The 15230-nt window shown below is 39.5% G+C and overlaps 1 protein-coding gene across 1 annotated transcript in view; it reads right to left on the bottom strand.

Moving 5' to 3' along the window:
- Positions 1-15230, bottom strand: part of pof1b (POF1B actin binding protein) — an 84019-nt gene that overhangs the window by 49775 nt on the left and 19014 nt on the right. Inside the window, exons 2-5 of the mRNA XM_043704525.1 lie at positions 6837-6923; positions 4255-4377; positions 2282-2398; positions 933-1085 (exon numbers count right to left, since the gene is read on the bottom strand). Of these exons, the coding sequence (XP_043560460.1) occupies positions 933-1085; positions 2282-2398; positions 4255-4377; positions 6837-6923 (480 nt within the window). The remainder of the gene's footprint in view (positions 1-932; positions 1086-2281; positions 2399-4254; positions 4378-6836; positions 6924-15230) is intronic.

Below are 15230 nucleotides of genomic sequence, written 5' to 3'. Positions count from 1 at the left end.
GCATAGGTTTAGGGTGAGAGAGGAAAGATATAAAAGAGACCTACGGGGCAACTTTTTCACACAGAGGGTGGTATGTGTATGGAATGGTGTGCCAGGGGGTGTGGTGGAGACTGGTACAATTGCAATATTTAAGAGGCATTTGGATCGGTATATGAATAGGAAGGGTGTGGAGGGATATGGGCTGGGTGCTGGCACGTGGGACTAGATTGGGTTGGGATATCTGATCGGCATGGATGGGTTGGACCGAAAGGTCTGTTTCCATGCTGTACGTCTCTATGACTCTAAAAGTGTAATTAAGTCATCTGTCCAATCTCAGGATTAAACGTTCTACACAATCTCTCTTTTTACAATAAAAAGAAATGACTTTTGTTCCCAATCAGAGCTCAAAATACACAAGAACAGTGGCAATTTCAGCCCTGGAATCCCCAAACCACCAGGGAAGAATCTCTCATCGGGGTGACCAATCTCAAGTAAGATCTGCAGTTGGGGCAGATAAATCCAATTGCAGATGGCATTTGCTATCTCAGACATAATCAATTGAAAGTCATACATTTTCATTTGACTGTAATAAAATCTGAAGACTTCAGATCACTGAGAATGCCTTACAAGATAAAGATGTTCCTTTGCTACCTGAATTCAATTATTCGCTGGATCACAGTTAGACTTCATGTAAGGTAGCACAACAACCAACCTTAATAATGGTTGTTGTAACTATAAAACATCACCACAAATACTTTCCTACCAAGTACACTGCTGATGAGGAGTCAAATGAACTGCTTAAATTATCCTCTCATTTTATTTCTGTTTATAGTTTAATAAATAAACCTTTTTCTGATATGAGTTATAAAATTTTAGCTACTTTTTTTTTCAATCTAACACTGCAACATGAGACAGATGACTAACAAATGTGGATTTCTATTCAAGCATTGTACCTGAGCTGCTTGAGGACTCCGCAGCCTGGCTGGTACAGGACTCCGAGATTCTGAACCTGCAGAGCTTCTCAAATGGGTATCTTCATATTCTTGGGAAGTGACAGAACTTCGTGTGCTCCGAAAGCCCGTGTATTCACTCGGAGAGCTTAAGACCTGCAATACAAACTAGTTAAATCTTAAATTCTCCTTCGCCAAGCTTCTCTATGGAGATGTCATGTTAGTAGTCACTGGACAGATCAATCTTATTACTTCACACTTCATTTATTGGGTTCTAATTTTGATCTTCCAATTCATAAATTGTTCAAATAGCTTTTCAATAACATTTAAGAAAATAGTTTTATTGTAATAATATAAATAAGTTTGAATCTCATAACTTCAAATAACATGAATACTCTTTCCCATTTCAAATCGAAGTTCAGACAATATCATATTTACTGAAGAGATATTGAAATGGATACAAAAACTCTTCAAATCATTTAAGCCAACACTATGCAAATTATGCCACATCAGGTAGCATGTGACATTGAAGTAGACTGCATGCAACCTTTCGGTATCATCATCTGAATTTTTGGAAAACAGAGTGAAGGCCCAACCCATATTTTAAAGAAATAATGAAAATTAAAGGTTTAATGCATTGACTTCATTATATTACCTTGCAGAAAGCGGAGGTCATTTGTCCTTACTTCAGAGCTGAAATAAGTTTAATAAAGAACAGAAAACTCCAGGCCTACCTCTTGAAATGAAAAGGTATCTGTGACAACTTTTCACTTCCTTGTCCCACCATTGGGAGCTGGGGGGAAATAGTTGGTTGTGGTTTGGCACATCCCAAAGCACATGGGAAGTCTGACAATTTTAGATGCACAAGCAGATACCAGGCAGCTGAAATTACGTCTTTACAGGACTTACCCCATTTGAACTACGTTTCCCATTCCCAGTGTTGGACAATACAATTGTTTGGCAGTTCTCCAAGATGGGACCTATTCCTGAGAAATAGATGGAGGTCTTGCCTTAAATCAATTTTCGCTGCTCCCAGCATTAATTTGCTGTGGGACAGCCATAAGGATTGCGGTCTGACTCCCATTCCCCCACCCACATTCCCTCCCAACACCCACCCCTGCCCAGAACATTTTAGGTAACAGGATGGTGGAAACCAGGGTGTCCTGCAAAAATCCATTCCTACAAGAATTAAACAGTGCACCTATTCAACTATATATTACCCCGTATTCCATTCAATGCTGATGGTGTACAATTTAGTCATGTAAATATTGTGATAAACAATGAAAGTCGCTTTTAATCTTTATTAGAATTATTGGCCAAATGACAAATATGAAAATTTGCAATATCAATACCTGGACAGGTTGTTGTTGAACATTTTTTATGGAGTCTTGATTGTATTGAATATCCCAGTTAGTTTGAGAGTTTTGTGTGTGCTGATACCATTGGAGATCCTTTGTGGTGTTGTATGCCTATAATAGAAACGTGTGCCAATTAGCCTTGACCTCATTAGCCCATTCAAAAATCAGATCTTACCACTGCATACAACATCCACCTCTTGAAATTAGTATTAATGAATATTCCAAATTCAATTTCAGCAATTAACTCTTGCTCTTGATGGTGACACTGAGCTGCCTTGATAAACCAGTGCCATGCATCAGGGACACAATACTTTCAGAAAGAGACTTCTAGAATTTTAACACTAACTGTAAAGGAATAGCAATAGTGAAGGAACAGCAATACTGTTCCAAGACAGGATGGTGTGTGGCTTGGTTTGGGAGGGAGGGGATTCTTACAAGTGGGAGTGTTCCCATGCATCTTTTGCCCTTGCTTTTCTAGGTGGTAGATTCATGGGTTTAGAAAGTTTAAAAAATATTGTCTAAGGAGCTTTGATTAGCTGCTGCAATGCATCTTGTAGATGGGACACAGCTGCTACTGTAGATCTGTGGTGAAAGAGTGAATTGTGAAGGTAGTGGATGGCTGCCAAGCAAACAGACTTCATTGTCCTGGATGATACTGAGTTTCTTAAATATTGTTGGAGATGCATCCACCTAGGCAACTGGGGAGTATTCCATTGTAGTCTTGACTTGTAGCTGAAGGACAGGCTTAGGGAAGATAGGAGTTGATAATTCCTAACTTTTTATCATGCTGAACATTAGAGTTATGGCTGCTGACAATTTTCACCACTTCTAGACACCAAGGTTCACTTTGAACTCATGCCAATCCAGTTCAGCAGAGAGGAGATGGAAATTTCAACTTCTTCAAACTTTTATTTAAAATTCAGATAATTTCCTCATTCGTCACCTACATGGTAATATATGATAGAATGGATTCCCAACCCAATTCTAAAATTTGGCTGGTTTAGCTATTGGGTTTTCCAATTGACAGGTGATCCATTCTGTCAGGTCACTAAAGGTGCTCTATTGTGTCCAAAGCTATAATTTAGTAGGTTATCCATACTGCACCATTTTTCACAGTATTTTCAAACTTCACTTGTCTGAAAGTTAAAAGTAGGAACCATCTGTACCCTTAATTCACTGAACAGAACTTTGTGAATTTACACCTTCTGATTACAAAGCTATAAATAGACTATACAACTTCTTTAACATGATAAAAACTGATCACAGATACAAAGATGTTTGCCTATATTTTTGTATTGAATAACATGTGTTTTAATGGCAATTTCCTTCATCAGGTTTCTTCATTAAAATCTTAATAGCCATGTGAACTGCAATTAGTTTATGAACCTGTTGAAGAAAAGACTAAATATTGATTGACCGAAGTGTTTATACTTGATGCCATAATAAGAACACATGCTATAATTTTGACAACAACAATATACTATAAGGGCATTTTCTCTTTAGCAAAGTTGGCTATAATCTTTGTCTATTGTTCTTTGGTACACTAGATTGTGTCCATTCTAAAAGAACTTTTATTCATACTTTATCTCAATAACAAAATAAATTTACAAAAATCATGAGTGTTGTTGGGTCATGGGTTGCTTGCAGGTGTGTGAAAGTGGGGAAGAAAGATAGATTGACTTCAGTCTTACAGCTGAATGCAACAAAGTGCAACCCATTCAGAGGAATGAGTACAAACAATTCAAAGGACAATTTTAAATAGATCAATCCATGTAAGAACAACATAGCGACAACAAAACTAATTTAATTATTTCATTTTATTATAAAAGATACAAATGAATGGAAGAAACAAATATTGAAAATTATTATGTTATTGTTCTACTATTTCCAGGAGAATGATAAAGGTATTAATAGGTTCTGTGCCAGCATGGTAATTAAATGGACAATCACATTATGATCAATCTTACCTGTGTAGGAGTGTTAGGCTCAAATGTCACATAGGTTTTATGCACTATAACTTCTGAATCTTTGGGAATATTTAATCCTTTCATGCTTTGAGCGAGTACATATTGATGCTGTCTGTTCTGTATCTGCACCAGAAACAAATAGCAATGTAGATAAGATTTTAAAATGAAGAACTAGACCTCGGTGATGGTGCTGACAGCACAGCACGGCATGGGGCTTTAGCAGCTCAGTCATGGACACACCATCACGCATCATCCAATCAAAAGAAGAAAAAAAAGTCAAAGGAAAGAGAAAATTTGCATTTAAAAGCACGTTTCACATCTTTAAAACTGTCACAAATCATTAATAACCAATCTATTGGCCTACAGTACATAGAATGATTCAAAACATATCAGCAGGATAGGTTTCACTAGAAATAATACCTCTTCTTGTACTTTTATGCATGTGTAACTCCATGATAATATCAAAAGCATAACAGTGACTCCAAATTAGTTAAGCGAATGGTTCAACATTTTGTTTTGAAGACAGATTAGTTATAAATCTAAATTTTGAATCAAATAAAAGTTGTCCATTTTCTGTGTGGGTATACAGCACAGTACACCCATGGCATTCTCCCAAATGGCATCAGTATGAATTCACAGTTAGGGTATTCACTGCCTGCTAATAAACCACATGGTCTGGGTAATGAAATTCTGAAAGTAATTGAAGGCTGAGGCTCAATTATATGATGGAAAATTAGTTTGAATAAAAATAAAACTGCAACACGATATCTTTTATTTAGCGTGCTCTACAAAGAGAGCAGAACCTCTGAGAAATCTATCAGTTAACAAAGGGACCTTGCTGTAGCCTGTTCTACTTTAACCAACTTACCTTGGTGCTGAAATTTCCCTGGAAGAAATGATGGTCCTATTCAGGTACAGGCACTTCTTTGGACAGATCTATCTACTGGACAGAACTAACCACTAAATACCTAAACAAAAACCTGCATTTATAAGGCATTGTCAATGTAACAAATGATAGAATGTTTCAGCTCACTTTTATTATGATCCTCAATTTAGCATGTTGCTTTCCACTGCCCATCAGAAATTAGTCCCCCATCCCTTTGCTGAAGTCTGCCAGCCTGACCCCAGCCAAACTCTGGGGTTACCTCTGTGCTTGGCTCCACTCCTTCTCTTCACCGAGAACAACTTGTTGTCCTGGCGCTGCAGCGAGATACCTCCTGGCAACTTAATTGACCAGTGGCTGTCAGAGACAGGATCTCTTCCAGGCTGAGGCCCAAATGCAATTAACAGCCTTACAGACGTTAGATTGCTATGGGGTGGATGCAGCCTGCCAAGTGGAAATGGGCTCACCAGCAAGCTTTAGGCTAGAAGAGCAAGGCCACCACCTCTGCATAACTTTCCCCATATAATCTCCAAACAATTGAACAGGTAGGTGGAATTGCATGGAAGTAACAGATACTTTTATACTTTCACATTGGTGGAAAATCATTTACAATTTATATTGGCATGGAAATGGCAACATAATTCTGGATTCAAGCACTGAACAAAAAAAAAAAACTTAACAGCATTAAAGCCAGTATTTTATGAGAAAGAGATATTCTCTCCTCTGGGCAATCACTGGGAAGTAAAGTTTCATGTATTTCTTTGATAAGTAAAATGCAAAGTGGGCTTTGCTCTTGGAAGCTATGGCTCACAATCTCAGAGAACTCATCTCGGTCTAATATCGTATTGTAGGGTAACCAGTCCCTTAAGCAGAATTGAAGATATGCAGCTAATGTTTATAACTTTGGTGTCATATTTAACCATGATCTGAGCTTCCAGCAACTTCTCCATATCATCTACTTTCCCACTTCCATAACAGTGACTAATGGTTTAACTCTGTAAATTTGAGATCATCCAAAACTATGCTGTCCAAGTCTTAACTCCCACTAAAACCGATTCACCTATTCATTCCTGTGCTTGTTGACTGGCTGCCAATTAAGCAATAGCTTGATCTTTAAAATTCTCACCCTTAAATTAAAATGGTGTATGATCTAACCTCTCCCTTTCTCCAAGCCCATAATCCTCAGATAACCATGTTTCTCTAATTCTGGCCTCTTGATTTTAATCATTTCGTGGTTGGTGTCCATGACTTCAGCTGCCAAGGCCCCAATGCTCTCAACTTTCCTGCTTAAATGTCCCTTTCTTTATACTTCTCTTTGCTTAATGAAAATAATCTCTTTAAAAACCTATCTCTTTAACCAAATCTTTGCTTATCTGAGCCACACAAAGATATTAAGACAGTGTCACATTTTGTTTTTGGCTTGCACCGGAATACTTTAACACATTGAAAGTGTTATATAAATACAAAATTGTTAATGAAGGAACTACTGCAATAGAAATTCTCTACTCAGTATATTATATAAAAACTTGAACAAATAAGAATTGTTTTTAGATTAAACTTTATTTCATTATTCCACATGGCTATCATTAAGTCAATTAGGATTAAAGCAGACACTGTTGTATAAATTTTAAAATAATACAAATAATGTCTAGTTAGTAACAGGTTGTGTCTGGACATGCTTGAAAAACTGATCACATACCTCTGAGGGGTTTGACAGCCCACCTTGCCGTATGATAGACTGTTCATAATTCATATCGTTCACCTTCCGATATTGTTGCTGACCATCCTATGCAAAAAGATATACATTAGATAAATCCAAGATTGTTCAGTGAGGCAACACCCTGCTTTGAAATGATTATGGCATCAGTGCTTTTTTTTAAAAAAAATCATATTTAGTGTACATTGTGACAACGAGCTAGAGCTGAGATATAAAAGGATTGACCAGCAAAGACAATTGCAGATAAGTGGCACAATAACATGGAATTTCAGCACGACACTCAACATTAGTAGCTTCCAATTTAGCCAGTTCAATGTTAGTCAGCATGTAGGTGGTGGATTAGGCATGGGACGCCGGGGGGGGGGGGGGGGGGGTGGTAATTTTGGTTACTGAGGTCCACAAGAGGTGACAATGGGACTTGGAATATTCTTGCTCACTTTTTTGATGGCTTATACAGGAGGACATCTTTTAGCACAGTGGTTGCACTCTCCCTCTGGGCCAAAAGCCCCCGAGTCCCATGCCAGGACTTACAGTCATATAGATGTACAGCACAAAAACAGATCCTTCAGTCCAACTTGTCCATGCCGACCAGATATCCAAACCTAATCTAGATCCATTTGCCAGAACTTGGCCCATATCCCTCTAAGCCCTTCCTATCCGCTTATCCATCCAGATGTCTTTTAAATGCTGTAATTTTACTAGCCTCCACAACCTCCTCTGGCAGCTCAATCCAATCAAGCACAACCATCTATGTGAAAATGTTACCCCTTAGGTCCCTTTAATATCTTTCCCCTCTCACCCTAAACCTATGCCCACCCAGGGAGAACACTTTGTCCATTTATCCTATCCATGCCCCTCATGGTTTTATAGACCTCTATAAAGGTAACCCCTCAGCCTCTGATGCTCCAGGGAAAACAGCTCCAGCCTATTTAGCCTCTCCCTATAGCTCAAATCCTCCAAATCTGGCAACATTCTTGTATTCTATGTATTCTAAATCTTTTCTGAACCCTTTCAAGTTTCACAACATACTTCTGATAAGGAGACCAGAATTGCATGCAATATTCCAAAAGTGGCCTAACCAATGTCCTGTACAGCCACAACATATCCTCCAAACTCCTATGCTCAATGCTCTGATAAATAAAGGAAAGCATACCAAACGTCTTCTTCACTATCCTATCTACCTGCAACTCTACTTTCAAGGAACTATGAACCTGCACTCCAAAGTCTCTTTGTTCAGCAACACTCCCTAGGGCCTTACTATTAAGTGTATAAGTCCTGCTAAGATTTGCTTTTCCAAAATGCAACACCTCACATTTATCTAAAGTAAACTCCATCTGCCATTCCTCAGCCCATTGGCCCATCTGTTGTACTCTGAGATAACCTTCGCTATCCACTGTACCTCCAATTTTGGTGTTATCTGCATACTCCTATGTTCACATCCAAATATACCTCCTATGTTCACATCCAAATCATTTGGGGCAGCATGGTGGCTCAGTGGTTAGCACTGCTTCCTCACAGCACCAGGGACGTGGGTTCAATGCCTGTCTCGGGTGACTGTGTGGAGTTTGCACATTCTCCCAGTGTGTGCGTGGGTTTCCTCCCACAATCCAAAGATGTGCAGGTCAGATGAATTGGCCATGCTAAATTGTCCATAGTGTTAGGTGCATTAGTCAGGGGTAAATATAGGGTAGGGGAATTGGTCTGGGTGGATTACTCTTCGGAGGATCGGTGTGGACGTGTTAGGCCAAAGGGCCTGTTTACATACTGTAGGGAATCTAATCTAATTTACATAAATGACAAAAAGCAGTGGACCCAGCATCAATCCTTGTGGCACAGGCCTCCAGTCTGTTGGGCATGGAAGGTATGTTTGCAATGTGGCGCTGATTGTCAGTCTGTAAAGATCCTTCCAACATTCCTGATGGCACATGATGACAGTAAAGTAGTTTCCTAATCAGCCAACCTGCCAAAGGCAATGGCAAACTGTTGTGAGGTCACACTGGGCTCCAATCCAATGCAAGTCCATGATACCTCTCCCCAGAAATCAAGAACTGGAGAAATAGCAAGCAGATATAAGAACAACCATGATAGAAGCTACCAGGGTACCTGCCTCTCAGTCAGGAGTGTGCTTGGTGCAGATAATACATGTGTAGCGTACATACCCATATCTTGAGGACAGATTATTATATATTCTTATCGACACTACTATTTTATCAAAAGCATTACAATTAAAAGTCTAACTGTCAAACAAACAAACAAACAAACAAACAGGTTAGCAACATTACAAAGACAATTAGTACAAAAGGAGATATTATTACGAATACATTTATTTATAAATTCCTCTAATGTTAGGTTTCCTCAAGTATTAACAACACAAATTCAACTTCAAACTGAGGTCTTGTACCTCAGTCCTATGGACTGATATTGATTACAAACAAGAAAAATCACAAACTTAGATAATCCAATTTGAGTGTATTAACTATAATCAAACAATAAACTATTTCACTCAACCAGTGATGTGTTTTTATACTGGAAAACAAATATACAAATAAAAATATCAAAGCTTGTTTCACAGAGATCACTGAATCTCTGAGGAAAGATGAAGTCCGTTTCCCACATCTTATCCTGCGTTTTTTCCAGCAAATTTCCCCATCTAATGATTCAAATTAGTTATTTAAATTCTCCTTTAAGAATACAATTCTTTCTATTTCAGTTATTTAGTGTTTTAGTTCATCAGCAGCTTATATTTGGGCTACAATTGAATCCTCAAAGCCTTTACTAAGGACTGTTGCTAACTCGTATCTGAGAAGCTCAATTCTGAGTAGTGATTTGTTCAAGAGTTCAATGCAAAGCTTATTTCTAACAGAACACAGCCTTAACTCACACATGTTCAACACTTTTTTTACTTCATCCTGTTGCAGCAAGAACCTTCAGCTGCAATCTATTAACAGTCCTTCAACCATTTCCATGCAATACTCTGTGAATGATCGGTTTATGGATAGCTCTGTACTGTGGCTTCATGCTCACTGAGGACTTGACTGAGCAGGTCCAAATTCATTTCACATAGTTCCACCCTTACACTTAATAGACCGAGAAGACTTCATTCCCATCAATATTCCCAAGATTAAAGAGATCAAAGTACAGAACTCATTGCATCACCCTAGACATTTGTTATGTTTTACATAGTCACAAACAACAGTCTTTCTGTTTTTTAAAAAAAATCAGCCTTGTTTGTACATTTTAAAAGCCCAGGTATTTGCTGAATTCCACACCTAGTTGAAACAGAAAACTGGCTAGACAACTTCCAATTCAGAGCAACCAGGCATTCACTTGTAATTTCATCAGCCACAGTCTCTGCACACAAGTAAAGTTACTTTCTCCTCAAAGGACTGAAGTTAAAAAGGTGTCTGTAACAAGCAATACTGGTTCAACGCTGTAGAGAGTGGCAACACAGACTGAAGTATTAAGATAATGCTATTGGCTTCTTCTGACCCTTAATTCCTATAATTTTTTATGAGATAGCAGCCATAGTATATAGAACCTGGCAAGAAATGCACCTAAACTAGCACGGGGTCAAAGAGGTCCATTGAATATGTATTATATGAGAAAATAAAAGACTTTTGTGTAGGATGTTATCAAGAACAGAAGAGAAGTCATGATAAATCAGACAGGAGTGGTCAGGCAATTTTAAAAGAAAACTTGTTTTTTTAAATGCCTTTGAGTCTAAAAGGGAGTGGTCTGTTAAAGAAATCCGTAGTTTCGAAGGCATGGGAAAATATTTTCTGGAATCGTTGATTACATCATAACTATTAATTTTAACACAACAGGAATGCCAAATTTGGAGCTCAAGAGCTATTGGAGATATTTGAGTGAGCGAAGAATGTTAGCTAGGTCACATAAGAAGGATCCGTGAGATCTTTTACATCCCTTAAGGACAGATGAACCTTCCATTAAATTCTTCATCTGAAAGAGTTCTCTTCTGATAATGCAACACTTCCTTAGTACTGCACTTAAGTCTCAGATTAGATTAGGTGCTCAAGAAGCAGGCCTTACACCATACTGTAATGATCACGTCAAAAGAATGCTTACAATTGAACCAAGCGAAAAACTTCAAAAAAAACCATCACTGAAAATGCAACTTGCATCAGAATAGTGCATTTAAATATCCCAATATGTGACACAGAGGTGTAATCAAAGAGTGATGCCAAACATGGAGTTATTAAAATGCATGACTAAAGATTTGGTTAAAAATCACACAACATCAGGTTATAGTCCAACAGGTTTATTTGGAAGCACTAACTTTCAGAGCGACGCTCCTTTATCAGGTGGTTATGGAGGACACAATTGTCAGACACAGAATTTATAGCAAAAGTTTACAGTGTGATGTAACTGAAATTATACATTGAATAATACCTTAATTGTTTGTTGAGGCTTTCATCTGTTCGAACACACCCCAGTCCAACACCGGCATCTCCAAATCAAAGATTTGGTGAAAGAGATGGGACTTAAAGTCTTAAATAACTACTAAGTTGCCAGATTAGGTTTGGTTTAATATCTCATATATTCATAAATGACTGTATTATCCATAAAATGGCCTTTTCCAGTGCAGCACTGAAAGATTAGCCAAGATTAAGTGCTCAGCTCTGCAGCAAGACTGAAGATTACAATAGTCTGACTGAGGAAATAGTGTAGAATAGAGCCGCTTTGTTATTTAGGGACAGAAGTCTACAATTACAAATAAATTCTCGATTCACTGGTGAATCATGCCTACCTGGCTCAATTTCTCAGATGCCTTTGCTCCCCCGCCCCATCCCCCACTCCTACCTGCTTACTTCTGCTCCATCTGTAACTTTAGGGGCAGTGGATGAGGCATTGGGCAGGATCTGCTCTCACCTCAATTCAAGCCTCTAGGTGGTAAGTTAATAGCCAATTGCCACCCAACCACAATTCTGAGATTGGTGGAAGGAAGTCAAGGATGGTGCAGAAGCCCAGCAGGTTATCCTGCTCAGGCAATAAATGAGAAGACCACTCCTGTGAGCCCCCTTGCTTTGGTTAGTAACCCTCCCCACCCCTCACTGTCTTCTACACCCCAGCAAGTGAAAGAGAACACTTTATTTGTCTGTACTTAACTGATTTAGATCAACCTAATAATCACCAACCTGCTCTCTATTACTGACTGTGGGAAGCTGGAGGGACAAATAACCATGACTATTGTCAAGGTGGGGATATTTCAGTCTATATTGATGATGTAATCTCTTCCCCTGAGAACTTTCGTCTTTATCAGTGCAAAAGAAAAACCAAAGGAATCATGAGGGGAGGCAATGGCCTAGTGATATTATCAGTGGGCTATTAATCCAGTAACCCAGGTCATATTCTGGGGAGCTGGATTCAAATCTCCCACAATAGATGGTGTAATTTGAATTCCATTTAATAAACAAAAAATATGGAATTAAGAGTCTAATCATGAGCATGAGTCAATTGCCTAGCCAGTTACACCCTCATCCAGTGAACAACTAAATTATGAGTAACCTTTTTTTCCCAAACACACATGCTGCTAGATTCTAGAATGCGCCACCACAGCATTGGAGCCAGGTTGAATCTTAGCTGTTGAAAGAGAATTGAGAATTCAACAGTTATCAGCAGAGAAACTAAATTGCAGAAAAAAAGACAAGGGTGTAGATTTAGCTGAATTGCTCTTGCAGAGATCCAACACAGATTTAATGGGCCACGTGACCTTCTGCAAATTATTCTATGATTCAATCGTCGATCTTCTTCACGAAGGCAAATGAAAATGATTTCATTCCATAAGACTTTTTAAGAACGTTTCCACATCTTGAGATTCAAAGGCTAAGTTCCTCACTTCACACACACAGGGATTATTATTCCACAAATAAGGTTAAAGAGAATCCCAAGGTATTCTAAATATACATTAAAAACAAATGGATAACTTGGGAGAAAGTAGGACCACTTAAGGATAAAGAAGGGAGCTTATGCGTGGAGGCTGAAGATGTGGGTGAGATCCTAAATGAGTAATTTGCATCAGTAACAAAGCCCGCTTGATTGGTAACATGTTCACAAGCATTCACTCCTCCACCACTGAAGCTCTGTTTTCTTGGTCTCAAAATGCAGATTAGCATGCTCCACACAAATCTCACTATCCTTTATATTCTTCTTCTGGGCGACTAGAATCATAGATTCCCTACAGTGTGGAAACAGGCCCTTCGGCCCAACAAGTCCACACTGACACTCTGAAGAGTAACCCATCCAGACCCACTCCCCTACCCTATTACTCCACATTTACCCCAACTAATGCACCTAACTGACACATCCCTGAACACTATGGGCTATTTAGGATGGCCAATTCACCCAAACTGCACATCTTTCGAATGTGGGAGGAAACCCATGCAGACACGGAGAGAACGTGCAAACTCCACACAGACAGTTTGCACATTCTCCGTGCCTGCGTGGGTTTCCTCCGGGTGCTCCGGTTTCCTCAAACAATCCAAAGATTTGCCGGTTGGACCAAGGCAAGTGGGGAGTATTCCATCAGATTTCTCACTTGTGCCTTGTAGATGGTGCACAGGCTTTGGAGAGTCAGGAGGTGAGTTACTTACCACTGGAATTTTAGCCACTGACCTGATTTTGAGGCAAGTGTGTTTACATGGTAAGTCCAGCTCAGTTTCTGGTCAATGGTAACTACAAGGATGTCAATAGTAGGGGATTCAACATTGAAGGGTCTGTTTCCATGCTGTATAATTTTCTGATTGTATAGAAAACAAAAAGAGATCAAAGCAACAACATTTTTTAAAAAGGCGGAAGAGAGCCAAATCAGGGGAAGTGGGAAGTGAAACTTAAACCTGCACAGCTGTCTAACCCAGCAGTGAATGGGTATATGAATAAGAAGGGTTTTGAGTGATATTGGCCAAATGCTGACAAATGGGACTAGATTGACTTAGGATATCTGGTCAGCATATATGGGTTTGCTGAAGGGTCTGTTTCTACTTTTTCCAGCTCTATGACTATGACTCGATAAGTGGTATGGATCTCTTGAAGAGCATTAAGGTGGATAAGTTCTCAGGGCTTGATGGTATCTACCCCAGGTTATTGAGAGAGACAAGCGAGGAGATTGCTGAGGCCTTGACCAAGATCTTTGTATCCTCACTAGCCACCAGAGAGATCCTGGAGGACTGGCAAGTAGCTAATGTTGTTCCTCCATTCAAGAAGGGAAATAGGGATGATCCAGGAAATTACAGACCAGTGAGTCTCACATCAGTGTTTGGGAAGTTATTGGTGACAGTTCTTAGGGATAGGATTTACATGCATTTGGAAAAACATGGCCTAATTAGGGACTTTATGCAGGATGGTCATGTCTTACTAACTTAGTTGCATTTTTTGAGGAGGTGACAAAGGTGATCGATGAAGGCAGGGTGGTGGACATTGTCTACATGGATTTTAGTAAGGCTTTCGACAAGGTCCCTCATGATAGGCTCATCCAGAAGATTAAAATGCAGGAGATCCGTAATCACTTGGCCATATGGATTCAGAATTGGCTTGGCCATGGCAAACAGGGGGTAGCGTTAGAAAGGTGTTTTTCAGGCTGGGCGTCTGTGACTAGTGGTTTTCTGCAGGGATCCATACTCTGCTGTTTATGATATATATAAACTACTTGGATGAAGGTGTAGATGGGTGACTTAGTAAGTTTGCAGAAGACACAAAGATCGGTGGCGTTATGGATGGTGTAGGAGGTTGTCAAAGGATACAGGGAGATTTAGATCAGTTGCAGATATTGGCGGAGAAGTGGCAAATGGAGTTTAATCTGAGTAGGTGTGCAATGCTGCACTTTGGAAGATCAAATATTCAGGAAGAGTATTCAGTTAATGGCGTTCCTGGACAGGATTGATGTCCAGAGGGATCTTGGGGTTCAAGTCCATAGCTCCCTGAAACCGGTCACCCAAGTAGATAGGGTGGTAAAGAAATTGTATGGAATACTTGCCTTTATTGGTTGGAGAACTGAGTACAAGAGTGGCAGATGAAGTTTAATTCAGATAAATGTGAGGTGCTGCATTTTGGGAAAGCAAACCTTAGCAGGACTTACACACTTAATGGTAAAGGATCTGGATCAGTGGTGCTGGAAGAGCACAGCAATTCAGGCAGCATCCGAAAAGCTTCGAAATTGACGTTTCGGGCAAAAGCCCTTCATCAGGAATAAAGGCAGAGAGCCTGAGGTGTGGAGAGATAAGCTGGAGGGGGGTGGGGGGGGGGATAGAGTAGCATAGAGTACAATAGGTCAGTGAGGAAGGAGATGAAGGTGATAGGTCAGGGAGGAGAGGGTGGAGTGGATAGGTGGAAAAGGAGCTGGGCAGGTCGGACAAGTCCGGA

The sequence above is a fragment of the Chiloscyllium plagiosum genome, chromosome 15 (genome assembly GCF_004010195.1).
Source record: "Chiloscyllium plagiosum isolate BGI_BamShark_2017 chromosome 15, ASM401019v2, whole genome shotgun sequence".
Lineage (NCBI taxonomy): Eukaryota > Metazoa > Chordata > Chondrichthyes > Orectolobiformes > Hemiscylliidae > Chiloscyllium > Chiloscyllium plagiosum.
The sequence above is the reverse complement of the archived record's forward strand: the minus strand, read 5'-3'. Positions and strand labels throughout refer to the sequence as shown.